This window comes from Prionailurus bengalensis, chromosome B3 (genome assembly GCF_016509475.1).
Source record: "Prionailurus bengalensis isolate Pbe53 chromosome B3, Fcat_Pben_1.1_paternal_pri, whole genome shotgun sequence".
Lineage (NCBI taxonomy): Eukaryota > Metazoa > Chordata > Mammalia > Carnivora > Felidae > Prionailurus > Prionailurus bengalensis.
Window position 1 is genome coordinate 54704135 of NC_057355.1, and position 15579 is coordinate 54719713.

At 34.3% G+C, this 15579-nt stretch overlaps 2 protein-coding genes across 5 annotated transcripts in view; one reads left to right on the forward strand and one right to left on the reverse strand.

Moving 5' to 3' along the window:
• Positions 1-15579, forward strand: part of FAM227B (family with sequence similarity 227 member B) — a 202409-nt gene that overhangs the window by 64851 nt on the left and 121979 nt on the right. The window lies entirely within an intron of this gene.
• Positions 10975-15579, reverse strand: part of FGF7 (fibroblast growth factor 7) — a 58227-nt gene continuing 53622 nt past the window's right edge. For both annotated transcript variants that reach the window (XM_043555459.1, XM_043555460.1), the window contains exons 3-4: positions 13205-13308; positions 10975-12116 (exon numbers count right to left, since the gene is read on the reverse strand). In XM_043555459.1, the coding sequence (XP_043411394.1) occupies positions 11922-12116; positions 13205-13308 (299 nt within the window). In that variant the 3' untranslated portion in view covers positions 10975-11921. The remainder of the gene's footprint in view (positions 12117-13204; positions 13309-15579) is intronic.

Below are 15579 nucleotides of genomic sequence, written 5' to 3' on the forward strand. Positions count from 1 at the left end.
TAACTTATAAGAGTTGCCATAGCCTTAATCCTTCATGACTAATATGAATGAATTTTTAGATCCTTTCCTGGTATCAAATTTTAATAGGTAAGAAGGAAGCAGGGAGATATGATAGTAGAAGGGGCAGAAAGAGAGCAAAAGACTGGGGGGAGGGTGCAGAATTCACTTGTTTGCACATTTTGTATATGGATTTCTCTAGAAATAGTAAGCAATGGTTTGGGGAATCAGAAAGCCACATTCTGGGGCCAAAGTGGTCCAGAAATACAATGACAGCAAAGGGTTGGAACTTCTAATACTCTTGTTATGCACCAATGTTTTTGGCAGGGGAACTAAAAGGCAGTTGTATTTTCAAAAAGTCAAGAACTTCTTAAAAGGGGTTTATTTTGTTCTTTTTTTTTACAAAGTAGTTTTTTTCTGTAAACTTCTGCTTAGATTGTGACTATCAGGAAATATGTTTAAGGTAGAACTTTGTTCAAATCTATGTGTTTGTTTGAACTTTGAGGCTCTTATATTTTCCTAGGGCCCTCGCCTGCTTTTAAAGCTATCTTCTTGAATTTTTATATCAGTTAGTGGTCAATGAGTGCCTCTCTTCCACATAGAGAGGAAGATCTCAGAGATCCAGGCCACTTTCATCTTGTGGGGTCACCAGCCTATACAGCTGCACAGTCATTAGAATTAATCTGCATCAGGAGAATAGAGGAGGAGTAGGCACACCATTTTAAAAGTCTCGACTAAAGTTATATAAATTTCCAGTTATAAAATGAATATGTTGGGGTGCCTGGGTGGCTGAGTCAGTTAAGCATCCAACTTTGGCGCAGGTCATGATCTCAGTTTGTGAGTTCGAGCCCCACGTTGGGCTCTGTGCTGACAGCTCAGAGCCTGGAGCCTGCTTCGGATTCTGTATCTCACTCTCTCTCTGCCCCTCCCCCACTCACACTCTGTCTCTCTCTCTCTGTCTCTTAAAAATTAATAAACGTCAAACAAATTTTTTTAAATGAATATGTCATGGGATGTAATGTGCAACATGGCAATTTGGTTAATAATGCTGTATTACATATTTGAAACTAGGTAGAAGAATGGCTCTTGAAAGTTCTCATTGCAAGAAAAAAAATGTGACATATGTGGTGATGGATATTAACCAGACTTATTGTGGTGATCATTTTGCAATATATAAAAATATCAAATCATTACATTGTACACTTGAAACTAATAAGTAATATCACTTATACCTCAATTTTAAAAAGTTTTGGCTCGGAAGTCACCCACATCACTTCCAATCAGATACTATTGGTGAGAATAAGCCATGGCTATATATAGATGTAATGAGGGTTGGCAAATTAAAACAAAACAAAACCAAAACCAAACCAAACAAAAACATTCTGGCTAGGAAGCTGCTACATAGTAACAGCATTGTACTATAGAAGGTGGATCTATGCATTTTGAAGAACAGATAAGTGTCTCTACTACAGGAATTAAGTTAAGTAATAGTGTAGTAATCCTTATGTATGGAATGCTTATGCTGTGGCCTATAATACAATTTGAGATAATACAATTTGAGTATCAAAGAAAAATTTGGGAGAACTTGCATATATCAATCACCATGATCTTGACAGTTTTCCGATGCTTGAAGACTGCCTAATGAGTCAGTGGTGTTAACAAATGTGAATTTTTTTATATCATATAAAGAAATGTGTCAACATCTAGAATATCTGCATAACTCACTAAATCAATATTTTTCAAATGACCAATGCATGAATTTTTAAAATGTGGTTTTAGGGGCACCTGGCTGGCTCAGTCAGTTAAGCGTCCAACTTCGTTTCAGGTCATGATCACTTGGTTCATGAGTTCAAGCCCCATATCGGGTGATGTATAGAAGTGTTGAATCACCATATTTTATACACCTGAAACTAGTGTTACACTGTATGTTAACAATTGAAATTTAAGTAAAAACTTAAAAAATAAAATAGTTATCTTTTCTAAAAAGATGCTATTTATATTAACGTGAAATGCATTTATTAATGAACTAGTGTTCAAGATTTCTCAGTTTTAATATCTGTGGTAAGAAATGCTGATAGATAGAAAATCCTTATAAACAAAAGTTCTTTGGTGTCTTCAATTATTCTTAAGAGTATAAAAGCGCCCTGAGACCAAAAAGCTTGATGGCCACTGCCCTACAGGAAATCACTGCAAAGGGGCTTGCCCCATGGCATTTGAGAGCTACTGTATCCTGGTTGCAGTTTTATAGTTTCTGTATTGCTTCTCTCCAAGCTGGACTTAGTAATCACTGTGTGGAACCCCGTAAACAAAAGACTCGGATAATTTATTTACTAGGTCATAAGCATGTTTTGTTTGGAGATTTCTACAGTTACTAATGGTTCTTTAGCTCTCATGTATTTACCTTTCACATAAAAGACTTGAATTTCTTGATTATGTAATGTAACTTTTCTGGGCCTTACGTTTCCACCTGAAAAAAAATGATGTGATTAGAATATATGATTTCTCTAGTCCCCTTCTCTAACATTTTATTACTCTATTACTTATATCTTTAGGTGCTGAATAATCTTCCAAAACGGTTGTTTACTATTGACGTAGAATTAGCAATAGAGACTGGTGGCTTAGATATATTATTTTAGAGCTCTTCCCCCTTTATAGTCGTGTGTGTGTATCTTGTGTATGTGTGTCTTGTGTGTATAAATATGTTAATCTGTGTGCTGGAGGAATGCTAAGGCGGGTGAAGGGCAGAAATAGGGTAAAACATGAGTGTATATATACCCATGTATGCATATATATGACTTTTAATAAATACGATAACCTATGCTTTATGTATAATGCTATCTCAGAATTGCTGCTTCTAATCCAAAACATATTTATTTAGCTTTTTAAAAATGTATTTATTTATCTTGAGAGGGCGGGAGGGGCAGAGAGAGAGGGAGAGAGAGAATCCCAAGCAGGGCCCAGGCTGACCTGATGTGGGGCTCAGTCCCACAAAACCGTGAGATCATGACCTCAGATGAAATCAAGAGTCAGATGCTTAACTGACCGAGCCACCCAGACGCCCTTCCAAAACATATTTAAACCATAATTTCCTCTTGAGCATTTGAGATGCTTATTGTCATGTGGGCTTAACTTTTCTTCAAAGTTTTAACCAACAAAATGTTCTGTTTTTGTTTTTAATGAAATAGACAACAGATAGTTAAAATTTGCCTTCCAAACAGAAAAGCATTATCTCCCTTTTTAGGACTGGAATGTAAGCAGTTATAGAATTTCAGTATCTGGAATGACTCGGTATTTACAAGCCAGCTGCCCTTAACCAGTGTATTGTTAGATTATTTACAAGACTAAAGTTTTAATGTTCACCTCTCTTATTGTGGTAGAACACCATATAACCTTTTATACTCAGATGAAGATCATTTTTGAAATGCTATTTTTATACCTCTCTCCTAGTTTTTAAGCCCAATTTTTCTCTTATCTGGACTTCACAGTTAAAAAAATAACATATTCATGAATTTTTATAAACTGTAGTTTAAACTATATGCACCAAAAAAAATCCTTATATTCAGTCAACATGTAACTTTTAAGTAATTATGTGTGCATCATTGTACTTAGTGCTTGGGAAGATAAAAAAAAGAAAAGAAACATAGTAGTTCCTCTATAGACAAGTAATAGTTGATATTTAGCAAATGCCATGTCCCATGACATGTTACAGAAATAGTAATAGCCCAATGGATTAGCTACTTGAACTTTAATTTGTACCTCTGTCAATTTGCTACCTCTTTACTCTCAGAATGCCTATGGACAATAAAAAAAATTAAAAAAAAAAACAACTTGGAAATAAAATAGTTTCCTGAGAATTAAGCCTGTAAAATCTTGGCATTATGTTTTTCATTATACAATATTGAAAGAAAACCAAGAAATTTTCATGGCTGAAGAGAGAGGAAGCCCCAAAACACTAATAAGATGGCCAGAGATATAAGCTCCCAATATGGTAGTAATTTAATAAATTGTATTATTGTATTGTTATTGGTTGCATTTCACACTGTGTGGAGAAAGACTATATGAACAAAAGTGAGGAAAACAACATGTGGCACAAAATAGACGCAGCCTAAAGATTCAGAAACTGGCTGTGTTTTTACAGAAGTATTCAGATTTGATCATTGTGAATTAGATTTTATGATAATTTGGATAATGTATCTTTCAAAACCATTTTACCTTCCTTTGCTTTGATGCCATGCTTGCCAAGCAATTGTCTAATTACTAATTTAGCTTTTAAGATAATCTTCCATGGCCTGCCATAGGGTGACTGGCAAATGCCTCCCCTAGATATGTTGGTTTGCTGTTTGGTGGTAGTGGTCAAAGGTGCTGGAGAGCATAAAAAAACAGTGGGTCCTCATTGGTTTATGAAGCACATTAACATACTTTATTGAGTGACATGGAAATGCCAAGCTAAGGTGAAGTGAATAACAAGAATTTGAATACAACTGAGGGATTTAGTCACTGGCGTGAATAAAACATGGTTTTGAAAGAAGTGAATCTAAAGATGTTGAAAAATAAGTTAGTTGGGTTTTGGTGATAGGTTAAAGGGAAGTAGAGACAAGAATAAAAGCTGACTATATTTTGAGTATAAATATTAAAGAGAACATTTATCTTCTCTCATGCACTGTTGGTCAGAATATATATTTGGAAAAAGCTTTCTGAAAATGTTTTTCAATTTGTATTTTATTTGTATTTTATTTTATTTTTATAAATTTTTTTTTTCAACGTTTATTTATTTTTGGGACAGGGAGAGACAGAGCATGAACGGGGGAGGGGCAGAGAGAGAGGGAGACACAGAATTGGAAACAGGCTCCAGGCTCTGAGCCATCAGCCCAGAGCCTGACGCGGGGCTCGAACTCACGGACCGCGAGATCGTGACCTGGCTGAAGTCGGACGCTTAACCGACTGCGCCACCCAGGCGCCCCTGTATTTTATTTTTTTAATGTTTATTTATATTTGAGAGAGAGATAGAGTGCGAGCGGGGAAGGGGCAGAGAGAGAATGAGACACAGAATCTGAAACAGGCTCCAGGCTTTGAGCTGTCAGCACAGAGCCCTACATGGGGCTCGAACCCACGGACCTTGAGATCATGACCTGAGCCAAACTGACTAAGCCACCCAGGTGTCTCTCAATTTGCATTTTAAAGGATTTTTTAATATAATAATTTTATTTCCTATAATCATATTAAGAAAATAATCAGAATTATAAAGAAGTATATACCAAGAAATTCATATTTACGTTAATGAAGTTTGAAACAACCAAAATAACCAACAATAGATCAGTTAAGGAAGAGTAAAAGTAGACGGCCTGTGAGATCCATGAACTGGTTGATTAATAGGAAAATTTTGTTAAATTGATATATGCACACCTTCAATATTTTGTTTACTTCAACCATAGCAATGTGCATTCATTTATCAGTTTTTATGTGAGGCTATCGTCTTTCCTCTGAGCATGATTCTAATAATTATCATACCCATTAAATACTGTCAACAGTGTCCAGTTTGAGTTTCTTTAAAATGGACTGAGAATTCAACGATATTTGCCGAGCAGTCTGAGTGCATAATTATAGATTGTTATTATTTTTTCCTGTTGTCTTGCCCATACCTAATTTAACATCTTAAGTTTTCAATCACTCACTTTTTCCATTGCCACTCCATAGGCAACTCTAAGAACTTTGATTTCTATCCTGAATAATATGGAAAACAATTGCAGTTTTGAACAGAGGAATTGCATGATCTAAAATATAAGTTAACAGAATCACTGTGGCTGCTCTGTTTGAAAAAGGACTATGGTGTATGTTGGGGTGCCCTTTGTGCGCTTTATACTCCATAATTGGTCGAAAGCAAAAACAGTTGTAGCTGTCTTTCTAGTGTTTGCATTTCCTTTTATCTTCAGTGTGAATAGGAAAAATATAGAGGCATCTAGGGAAACCAGGGATCCAAAAGCACTGCAGACTTTGAAATCATATTGAAAAATAGAGAATTAGATGGGAAGCAACATAAGGCTTTTCACAGTGTTTCAGGAGGCAACAAAGATAAAGATCCGGTATAGTTCCTGAAGGGGTTTCCTTCCCCACCCCCACCCTCACCCCCACCCTCACCCCCACCACCCCATTTAGCTAATTGGTTCTCAAATGCATAGGTATATTAGAATCTTCTGAGGAGCTTTAAAAATACACTTGCCTGTGCCCCAACCCAGAAATACTGGTGCAATTGGCCTAGGCTGGGCCTAGGCCTCATTATTTAAAAAAAAAAAAAAAAAAAAATCCCAGGTGATTCCAATAGGCATTTAGCATTAAAATCGATTGTTTTTCAAGTATTTTTAGGTCTTATCCTCACAGGCAGCTTGTGACTGATTGCCTCCACCTTCTACGATAAAACTCACTGTGGCTCAAGAAATTTCAACCATGTATATGATCTTACTCTCTTGAGGTAGAGAAGTGGAGGGGAGGATTATCTTTAGGTTGAGTCTGAGGGCTTAGTCATTTCCTTCATATAGAGGTAAAGTGATATTGTTAGTTTTCGAGCTATATTAGGAATTCTAAGGAGGCGCAACTCAAATTAATTATGTGGTTCCAACCTTTTCTCAATTATCCTTGTACCAATGGACCATACAATATCCCTCACGGAAGTATCAAAAGTGTTGCCTCAGAGAATATACCTGCTTCATCTCTCTCTGCTGAATAGCTCACCAAGGAAAGCCATGAAATACTCTTATTAGGCCCTAACGAATCCTGTCTTGTGGCAGGAACCTTAAAAACATCCCATTTATTATTTGTGTTAGGCAGCCTTTAAGATGGCCTCCAATGATGGGGCGCCTGGGTAGCTCAGTCGGTTAAGCCTCCGACTTCGGCTCAGGTCATGATCTCCCGGTCTGTGAGTTCAAGCCCTGCGTCGGGCTCTGTGCTGACAGCTCAGAGCCTGGAGCCTGTTTCAGATTCTGTGTCTCCCTCTCTCTCTGGCCCTCCCCTGTTCATGCTCTCTCTCTGTCTCAAAAATAAATAAACGTTAAAAAAAAAAAGAAAAAAGATGGCCTCCAATGATCCCTGCTTTTTGGTACTTATGCCTTTGTGTAATTCCTTTCCCTTGTATAGGTAGAAAATCTTGAAATCATTTTCAAGATTAGGTTATATATAAAAATACTGTGGCTTCCATTTTGGGCACTCACTCACTCTGATTCCTTTGTGGGAAACAAACTGCTATGTTTTAGATAGTGCTGTGAAAAGGCTTATGTGGTGAGGAAGTGATGTTTTGAGCCAACAACCAGTGAGGACCTAAGGTCCTCTTCAAGGACCTAAGGTGGATCCCTCTCTAAATTGAGCTTTGAGATACGTCCACAGTTCTGGTGAACACCTTGATTGTAGCTTTCTGAGAGACTCTACCTAGAGACACCTAGCTAAACCATGTCCAGGTTCCTGACCACATAAATTATGAGATAATAAATATTTGCTGTTTTAAGCCACTAAGTTTTATGATAATTTGTTATATAATAATATGTAAGTAACATGTGGCTGTATTTTTCAAGAGAAAGTCCTGCCATTTTCAAGCTAAATGTTGCTATTCATCTCATATTTCAATTGTTCTGATGATATTTCAAAATTGTTCTGATGATATTTCAAAAGTTCTGATGATGTTAAAGAAAATAAATTTGCATCGGTTCTCATAAGTTCAATGATGATGATTTGGAAACTGGAACCACATAATAATCAGGAAGTAAAAGGAAAATATGAGAGGCATCTTCTCAGGGGAGAGTAAATACAGGGATTTGGGTAAGAGACCAGGACTTTATTATTTCTTGCTTCTTGTCATGTCTCCTCAACTGGAGAGAAAGTGAATTTTCTTAACAAACTATTCAAAGTTAGAGGATGAGTGGGAACACATGTGGGCCTGAAGGAACACCAGTCTCATTGGAAGCAGCAGCTTTGTTGAATAAATATAGAAGTAGGATAAAGAGTAGCCTGACAACAATGCTGAAACAGTTATAAGTTTTAATGAACTATTTCATAGTAAGATGCACATGAATAACTCGAACCATAGACACCAATTAATAGATATTCTCTGAAAACTGTTTTAGAGTGAGCATAGAAATGATCATGGCTGATAATCATCTGGTACCCACAAGTCAGTCACAGTGGCCTGTGTCTATTCTGATAGATCAGTGACATATTCTAATTGACCAGTAACCACTCATACTGGTCGTTAGTATTTTTAATATCACTCTTATTCATAGTGAACGTTAGATGAAGTTTTGGTTTCCTGTAGCCATGTGCCATCTGTGCATAAAGTTGGATAATGAAAGGTACAGGATCTCTTGTGTCTTACTCATGCCCAAGCATATGGCATTAAGGTAGTGGTGTAAATGAAGCTGCATGATAAACCTTGTACATCTTTCTGATGCATCACTTTTGCTTACTCGTGTGAATTTTATATTAGAGCAAACACAAAAGTATTATGGATTAAAATGCAAAAGCACATGAGTTTTAAGAGAAAAAAGATTTTCAAGAAACTTTGTGTGCTACCTTTGCATTATTCCTTAGACTCTCTTTCTCTACTTCTACTACTATTGGTATTTCAGTAGAAAATTTTGAGACACATGGATTTTGTTTATTTGTGGTTATAGTATCGCTTTACTACAGCTGGTCGTGTGGCTCATCTGTATGTTTTTTGTCACTCTAGATAACCAGAGGAGCAAACTCTAAGAGATAGAAACTAAGAATTTATCTCCAGTATCTCTTCTCTTTTATCATTAGGTCAATTTATAGTCAACTTGAAGGCTGATAATTTATAGTATGGCTTTTTTTTTTTTTACATAAAATATTTTAGTTTATTAATTGCATTGAAAGTATCTTTTTATTATTTCTTTTGTTAACATTTCATATTCTTTCATTTAATTTTTTCCTTCCTTGTTCTTGGAAACCTATGTATTTTAACCAATTTTCTCCTTCAAAGAACATTTTTTAAAAGGTTACTCTGTTTATAACTGCTCTCCATTTGTAAATAAATACATGTAAGAGTAGAATAGGAAACAGGATTGGAAATTTCATCATTTCTTTCCTCCTTTTGAGTTACATCATCACAGCATGGACTAATTATTCTGTATGAAGTGAATTGCCAAAACATAAGTTGCATTTGCATGCAAACATAAAGATAACATCTCAATAGAAATTTTTTAAAGAAGGAGACCACTAGCTAATAATCTAAGACTGGGAAGCATACGCTAAGTGACCTGGACTTTTGTGACAGCTCTGTCCCTAACCAGCTACTTTGGATGTATCACAATCTCAGTTTCCTGGTCGGCAAGTGAATACAAGGGACTAAGGCCTCTTGCAGTTTTAAGCTTCTAGAATTCTAAATGTATATAATTAGTACAGATTTTATTTTCTAAAATTTGCATGATAAAAAAGGAGAGTATAAACAATGAATTAAAAGTGTTTCTAAAGAGGGAGGAAGGCAAACCATAAGAGACTCTTAAATACAGAGAACAGACTGAGGGTTTATTGGGGGGGTGGGTAGGGGAGAAGGGAAGTGGGTGATGGACATTGAGGAGGGCACTTGTTGGGATGAGCCCTGGATGTTGTATGGAAGCCAATTTGACAATAAATTATATTTTTTTAAAAAGTGTTTCTAAAAACACTACCAGATTGGCTTTACCACTAAATTTGGTTTGTTTAATTCAGCATTGCTGTGTGATTTGATTATAACTATAAATCCATAGACAAAGAGTATTTGGTCCTAACATAGTTCATGTCTTGTATGTATATACACTATTTCTGTTCAAATTTCTATATCATCATGTTTGCCCTAATTTTAAAAATCAAGTAAGATTAGTCCCATTCTGAATTTTCTTTAATATTCAAACATTGAATGAATGCATATAAAAAACTGATTATGGATAGACACTCTGTTAAGCACTAAGGAAACGAATATGAGAAACATAGGTTTTCCTCTGCCCTCGGTATTTTCACAAGACTCCAGCCACAGAAGGCTGATCTAGGAGAGGAATCTAGGCTAGCAAGCCCCTTGAATCAGATAACAGTTCAGAATATCATTCATAAATGTCCCCTAGCTGAGGAAAGACAATTCTTTCTAGTTTCCTGTCACCTGGTCATATAGATGAGCCATAAGAAGATCAAATGAATCTGTTCCTGTCGGCTTTAGCCTTTTTGTGTAACTTTTGCCTATTGATGTAGTAGTAGATAATATTTATATAAGATAAAGGAATTTGGTGACAAATATTTTGAAATTAAAATCACAATGATTAAAATTCCAATAGTTTAGTTTAGATAAATGTTGACCTCCTATTGGTGAACACATAAAATGCTACCCAAATCTGCCAATTGAAGAAGTATGAAGTAGAATTTATCTTTCTGATAAGCCTATTCTCTGTAGCCTGACCTCAAGTCTTCATGATATTCAGGTCCTCAAATCCCTAACTATATATTCTATCTTGTGCTCTTGCCATCTAAAAGGAAAACAACTTCCAATGTGGCAATATTTTGAATGGCAGAAATTTCTAGATTAGAAAAATTACTAACTCTAATATGCATATTTTAAAAATATGGCACTTTTCTACTCATGAACTCAAATATATTCTAATTTTAACAATTTCAAGTCCTTTTATCTGCAGTGATTTTACTTATATCATCCAATGTAATTGACAACAGTATGTGGCAAAACATATTTTACATTTTTGTGTTGCTCCCTGTGAGACATCTATTGTAAGAATTGCTGCAGGCTGTCATTTTTGTCTGCCATCCAGGATTTGCTGGCCCAAGTACTGTGTACTAAACTTGATATTGGTCATGGGGGGGAGGGAGGGGAACCTTGTAGTTGAGCCAGATGGTTTTGTTATTGCTTTAGAATTAAAAGCATATGAAACAGATACAGCTTATTAAGGTTTTTTTTTTATAAATAACATAAACTTAAATAACAAAACAATAAAGTTCAAATACAACTTAAAATAGAGTTTAATGCTATAACCACAGAGAAAAAGCATGATTATTGGTGGGAAGAACATTATTAAAAGTCATATTTCCAAATATGAATTATACAAAAGATAGATTATATTACTTGAAACAAAACTTAAAGGTTTCTCAGTTTTACTTTTAGGGATTATAAAATGTTATTTTTGTGGCAAGTGAGATGAAATACAGTATTATCATCATTATTGCTATTTTATATACAAGATTTTTGAAAACATCCTTTTAGCAATACCCTTTCCATATGAGCAGCATTAGGAATTTTCTTCTTGTTAATAGGTACAAGCATATTCTAATACTATACTTTTGTAAAACTACTTATTTGACTCCATTCCATAATAGAATTTTTAAGAATATTCTTTCTTTTCTTATTAGAATTTAAGTGGCTTACAATTGCCACTAAAAAGTCTTTCAGATACTGCTCATCTTCCATAGTTAGTGTTGGCTTGATTATCTGACAAATCATTCCAGCAGCCTTTAGGTCTGACATATCTTATATAACATCATCTGCATTATTATTATTATAGCAGCCATTTTATAAGCAGATAGGAATATTTAAATAATCATTATCAGATAATCAAATCTAACATACTCTTAAGGGTAAATTAATTTAAGAAAAAACATTACTATTACTAACATCATGATTGTACAACCAGCTTTACAATTTTTTACAACTTTTAGTTACTAAATCTGATTTTGTGTATATTTTTCAAATCTTTCTTTAATGCAGTCTCTTAAAATAAACATACATGCGCAAGTCCAGCTTGATCAGTTTTTCAGTAGTTTTCCAGCCTTTCTTGGTTACTTAAAAAAAAATAAAGAAGAAAAGAAAAGAAAAAAAGAAAAGAAAGAAAACAGTCCACTTAAAGAAATCTCCCTGCTGGAACTGGTTTCTTTTATACCATATATGATTATGTTATTGCCATAGGAAGAAAGTGGGCTGTTTTTTGTTCTTTCTTTGTTTTCTTCCCCCTTACAGGAACCCCTTTTTGATTTAAAGCAACAAACATTTCTCCTCCGCTGTGTGTCCATTTAGCTGATGCATATGTATTGTAATGGTTTTCCAGAATTAATTCTTTGAAGTTGCAATCTTCATTGCATTCTTTCTGTTAAAATAATAAACAACATTATCCAAATGATTTTTAGAGGTACTCAATTAAACAAAGAGTAAGCAGTAATCTTTAGTAGAATTAAATCATATATGACTTTTTTTTTGAGCTGGCCTAATGCAGTTTGTTAGATATAGATTAGCATATTTGCAAAAAAAAATAGGCATCTTAAAATTTTTTAAAAAGATAAAATGATACATATTTAGTTATGCAACACATTTTCAAATATCTAACTTTTTTTGGCAGTTTTTACAATTCTTTAGTATGAGGAGCTGTTTCCCCCTAATGAGCAGCTCTGATATTACCAAATATCATTCCCAAATCACTCATTCCCTAACTGCTGAGAATTTGATATAATTAGCAGAGCGTCTCCCTCCCTCAGCTGAAGGACATATTTCACAACTTTTCTTCATTTGTTACTACACTGCCTGCAATGGTGATGGAATTTAAGTTAATTTGTTCATCCATCCAACCATTCATTCATTCATTCATTCATTCAATTAAACCTAGATTATTATGTAATTAGCCTGTGCCAGGTATTGTGCTGGACTATGGGAATACAAAGGAAACTCAATTATATTTTATTATGGTGGGATGAACTGTTACATGTTTCATATTGTAATAAAGTGGGAACAATGTGAATGCTCACAGTTCAAAGGCCACGATTGTGAGACTGATGTTGATAAACAAACTTCTGAATTTTTTTTCCCAAGAATTTTCATGTCAGCAATGTGCAGATTGGGTGAACCTTAACAAAAAAGAGCTTTAATACTGGAAATCTTAGGTTTTAAGTATCTAAAGCGCACATGGAATTTCAGAGCTGGCAGTATCCTGAGAGGTTGGTTAACGTAACTCATTTTACAAATGAAGACACCAAAGCCCAGAGAGCTTAAGCAATTTGTCCAAGGTCCTGCAGAAAATGTTTTTTTTTTTTCCCTCAATGCTTGAATATGAAGTATTTTAATGAAATCATTAAATTATATGACTGAAGAAAAATTAGTTCCATTTTTACTTTCCAGAAAGGCAAGATGTTTTTGACAAAAATAAGTTTGAAAAATTAAGTCCAAGCTATCAATTATCGATACCTTTGCATAGAGTTTTCCTTCCTTATTCATTGCAAGATAGTATTCACTTTCCACTCCTTTGATTGCCACAATTCCAACTGCCACTGTCCTGATTTCCATGATATCTGCAAGGAATCACAGAAAGATAAGTCAGTTATTCACTCAGCTTTGCAGATCATCCAAGAATGACAATTTGTTCTTATTTCTTTTCAATTGGAAGTTATTAAAATCATTAATGTGCGTGTTTACTCAGCCTGAGACCACCTACCCATATTACACATACAAATACAAGGGTAGTCCTTATTAAACATGGGAAGTTTAAACTATTTATTTTTTATTTTGTAGAAAAAGATATCTGGATTCAAAGGATTTAGCTTTTTCTTCCCCAGAATTACATCCCTAACTTACTATCATAATAATCATCATGATATCAGCTAATGTTTATTGATCTCATACCACATAATAAAGCATTATTCCAAGGCTCCTATGCATTAACTCATCTACTTGTCACCAAGGCTATGAGGCAAGTACTGTAGTTATTCCCATTTTACAGATCGAGAAGCCCAAGCACAGAGAAGTTATATAATTTTCCCAGATTCTCTCAGCTAATTAGTGGCAGAAGGGAAATTTGAACCCAGACAGTGGCTCTTAATCATTACATACCATGAAAGTGTATAATAAACTAATAATCTTTACTTTTCTCTTAAACTTTATCTTATAAATTATTGCTAACAGAAAATCTCTGGAATGTACCGAAATTTAACAAAAATCAATGAAAGCAATTGTAAATGATGGTAACAGAACTACTGCCCTAAAAAAGATTAAATATTTTAAAGTGATAGTGAGTTTTTTGATACATGAAAGACTATTTAAAACCCAATTATGAATCTTGCTTATATGATATTTTAAAATTTATACCTTTCTGATTTTTAATCTTTGTTGAAATTGTTTCTACAACACATACAGTTACCACAAGAATGTTAACCTACTATTTTCTTTTATTATACATCTTTTCCTCCAATGCTATATTTTAATGACGCATATAAATGCAGTAAAATCTCAAGAAAATTTTTAAAACAATGTAGGAATTAAAAGTTTAGCAGACCTCTTTAAATAACTGCTGTTAATTATACTTTGAACACGAAGGTGTAACCATGAGACATTCGCTCCCTGTGCCTAATAATATGCAAAGAAGGTTACAAGTGAAAACTATATGCGTTATGTCAAGTCTCTAAAAGCTGTTTTCCAAAATATTCACTCAGTTAAAGGAAAATCTGATTTCTTATTCCATGCCTTTGCTTCATCCTCTTATTTATTCTTTTCACTTCAATTTTCCTATCTGGAGAATAAAATCAATACCCACTTCGTCAGAATTAATGCAGCCTAGCTAATATTTGTTATCTATGTCACATGTATGCTGCATACAGGCCTTTTTCCCAGCATGCTATGCTTAGCGCTGACAAGAGGTTATCCAGTTGAGACTTCTTGGGCTGTTCATATAAACTCAGGTCTATGAAGAAAGTGCAAAGGAATGGATATTAATCTTTTAAAGTATTTATGAAACATTGTCAGAATGTATAAATCCTAGAGTAATTTGAGGACACAAATTAAGGAAAACAGCCCTGATTTCATAACTCCAAAAGTTAAAATTGAATAATTTATTTCATTCTAAAATGTCAGACGAACAAATCATTTGGTTTTTAATAGCATAATTTTTATTTTCTTTCTTAGAGTCAGGATAGGAAAAATAGCTTTCTGTCTGTAGATGTAAACAATGACTTGTGAATTGAATTGTTTGGTGTTATTAAAAATTCAATAAACTATTTCATTATATACCCCGATTTTACTAAAAGGCAGATGAAGAGTAGTCAAAGACCTCATTTACAACAACTACTGGCATCAACAAATGAAATAATTATCAATATTTTGGTCACAATTAAGCTATGCTTTCATAAGTAGTTGATAATAATATGATTGAAAAGCTACTGGATAAAATACATTGCCATTATCTTTCATTATTTCATGAATCTAGGAAGTCATAATAATGAGCAAATTCAAAATGAAAAACAATGATAAGGAAAGAGAACTCTCTATCCACATCAAACCAAAGAATTCTCATTTCCACAATACCTTCACAGAGTTCAGTGATTCCACTTCATCAATAGAGGAAGACACTAAGTGTAAATAATAATTATGCTTCAATGCATGTTTTATAATATCATTGCCACTAGTAAAACTTAAGACCTGCTTATGATTTGCTACATCTTTTGAAGACCTCAATGTTCTGGTGAGAGCATAGAAAATGATTAAATTCTAGCATGTGGTTGTAGACTATAGATTAAAGAAGGAAGCAGTAATAAGGGAGCACATGTGAGGATACTTCAAGTGACACCTAC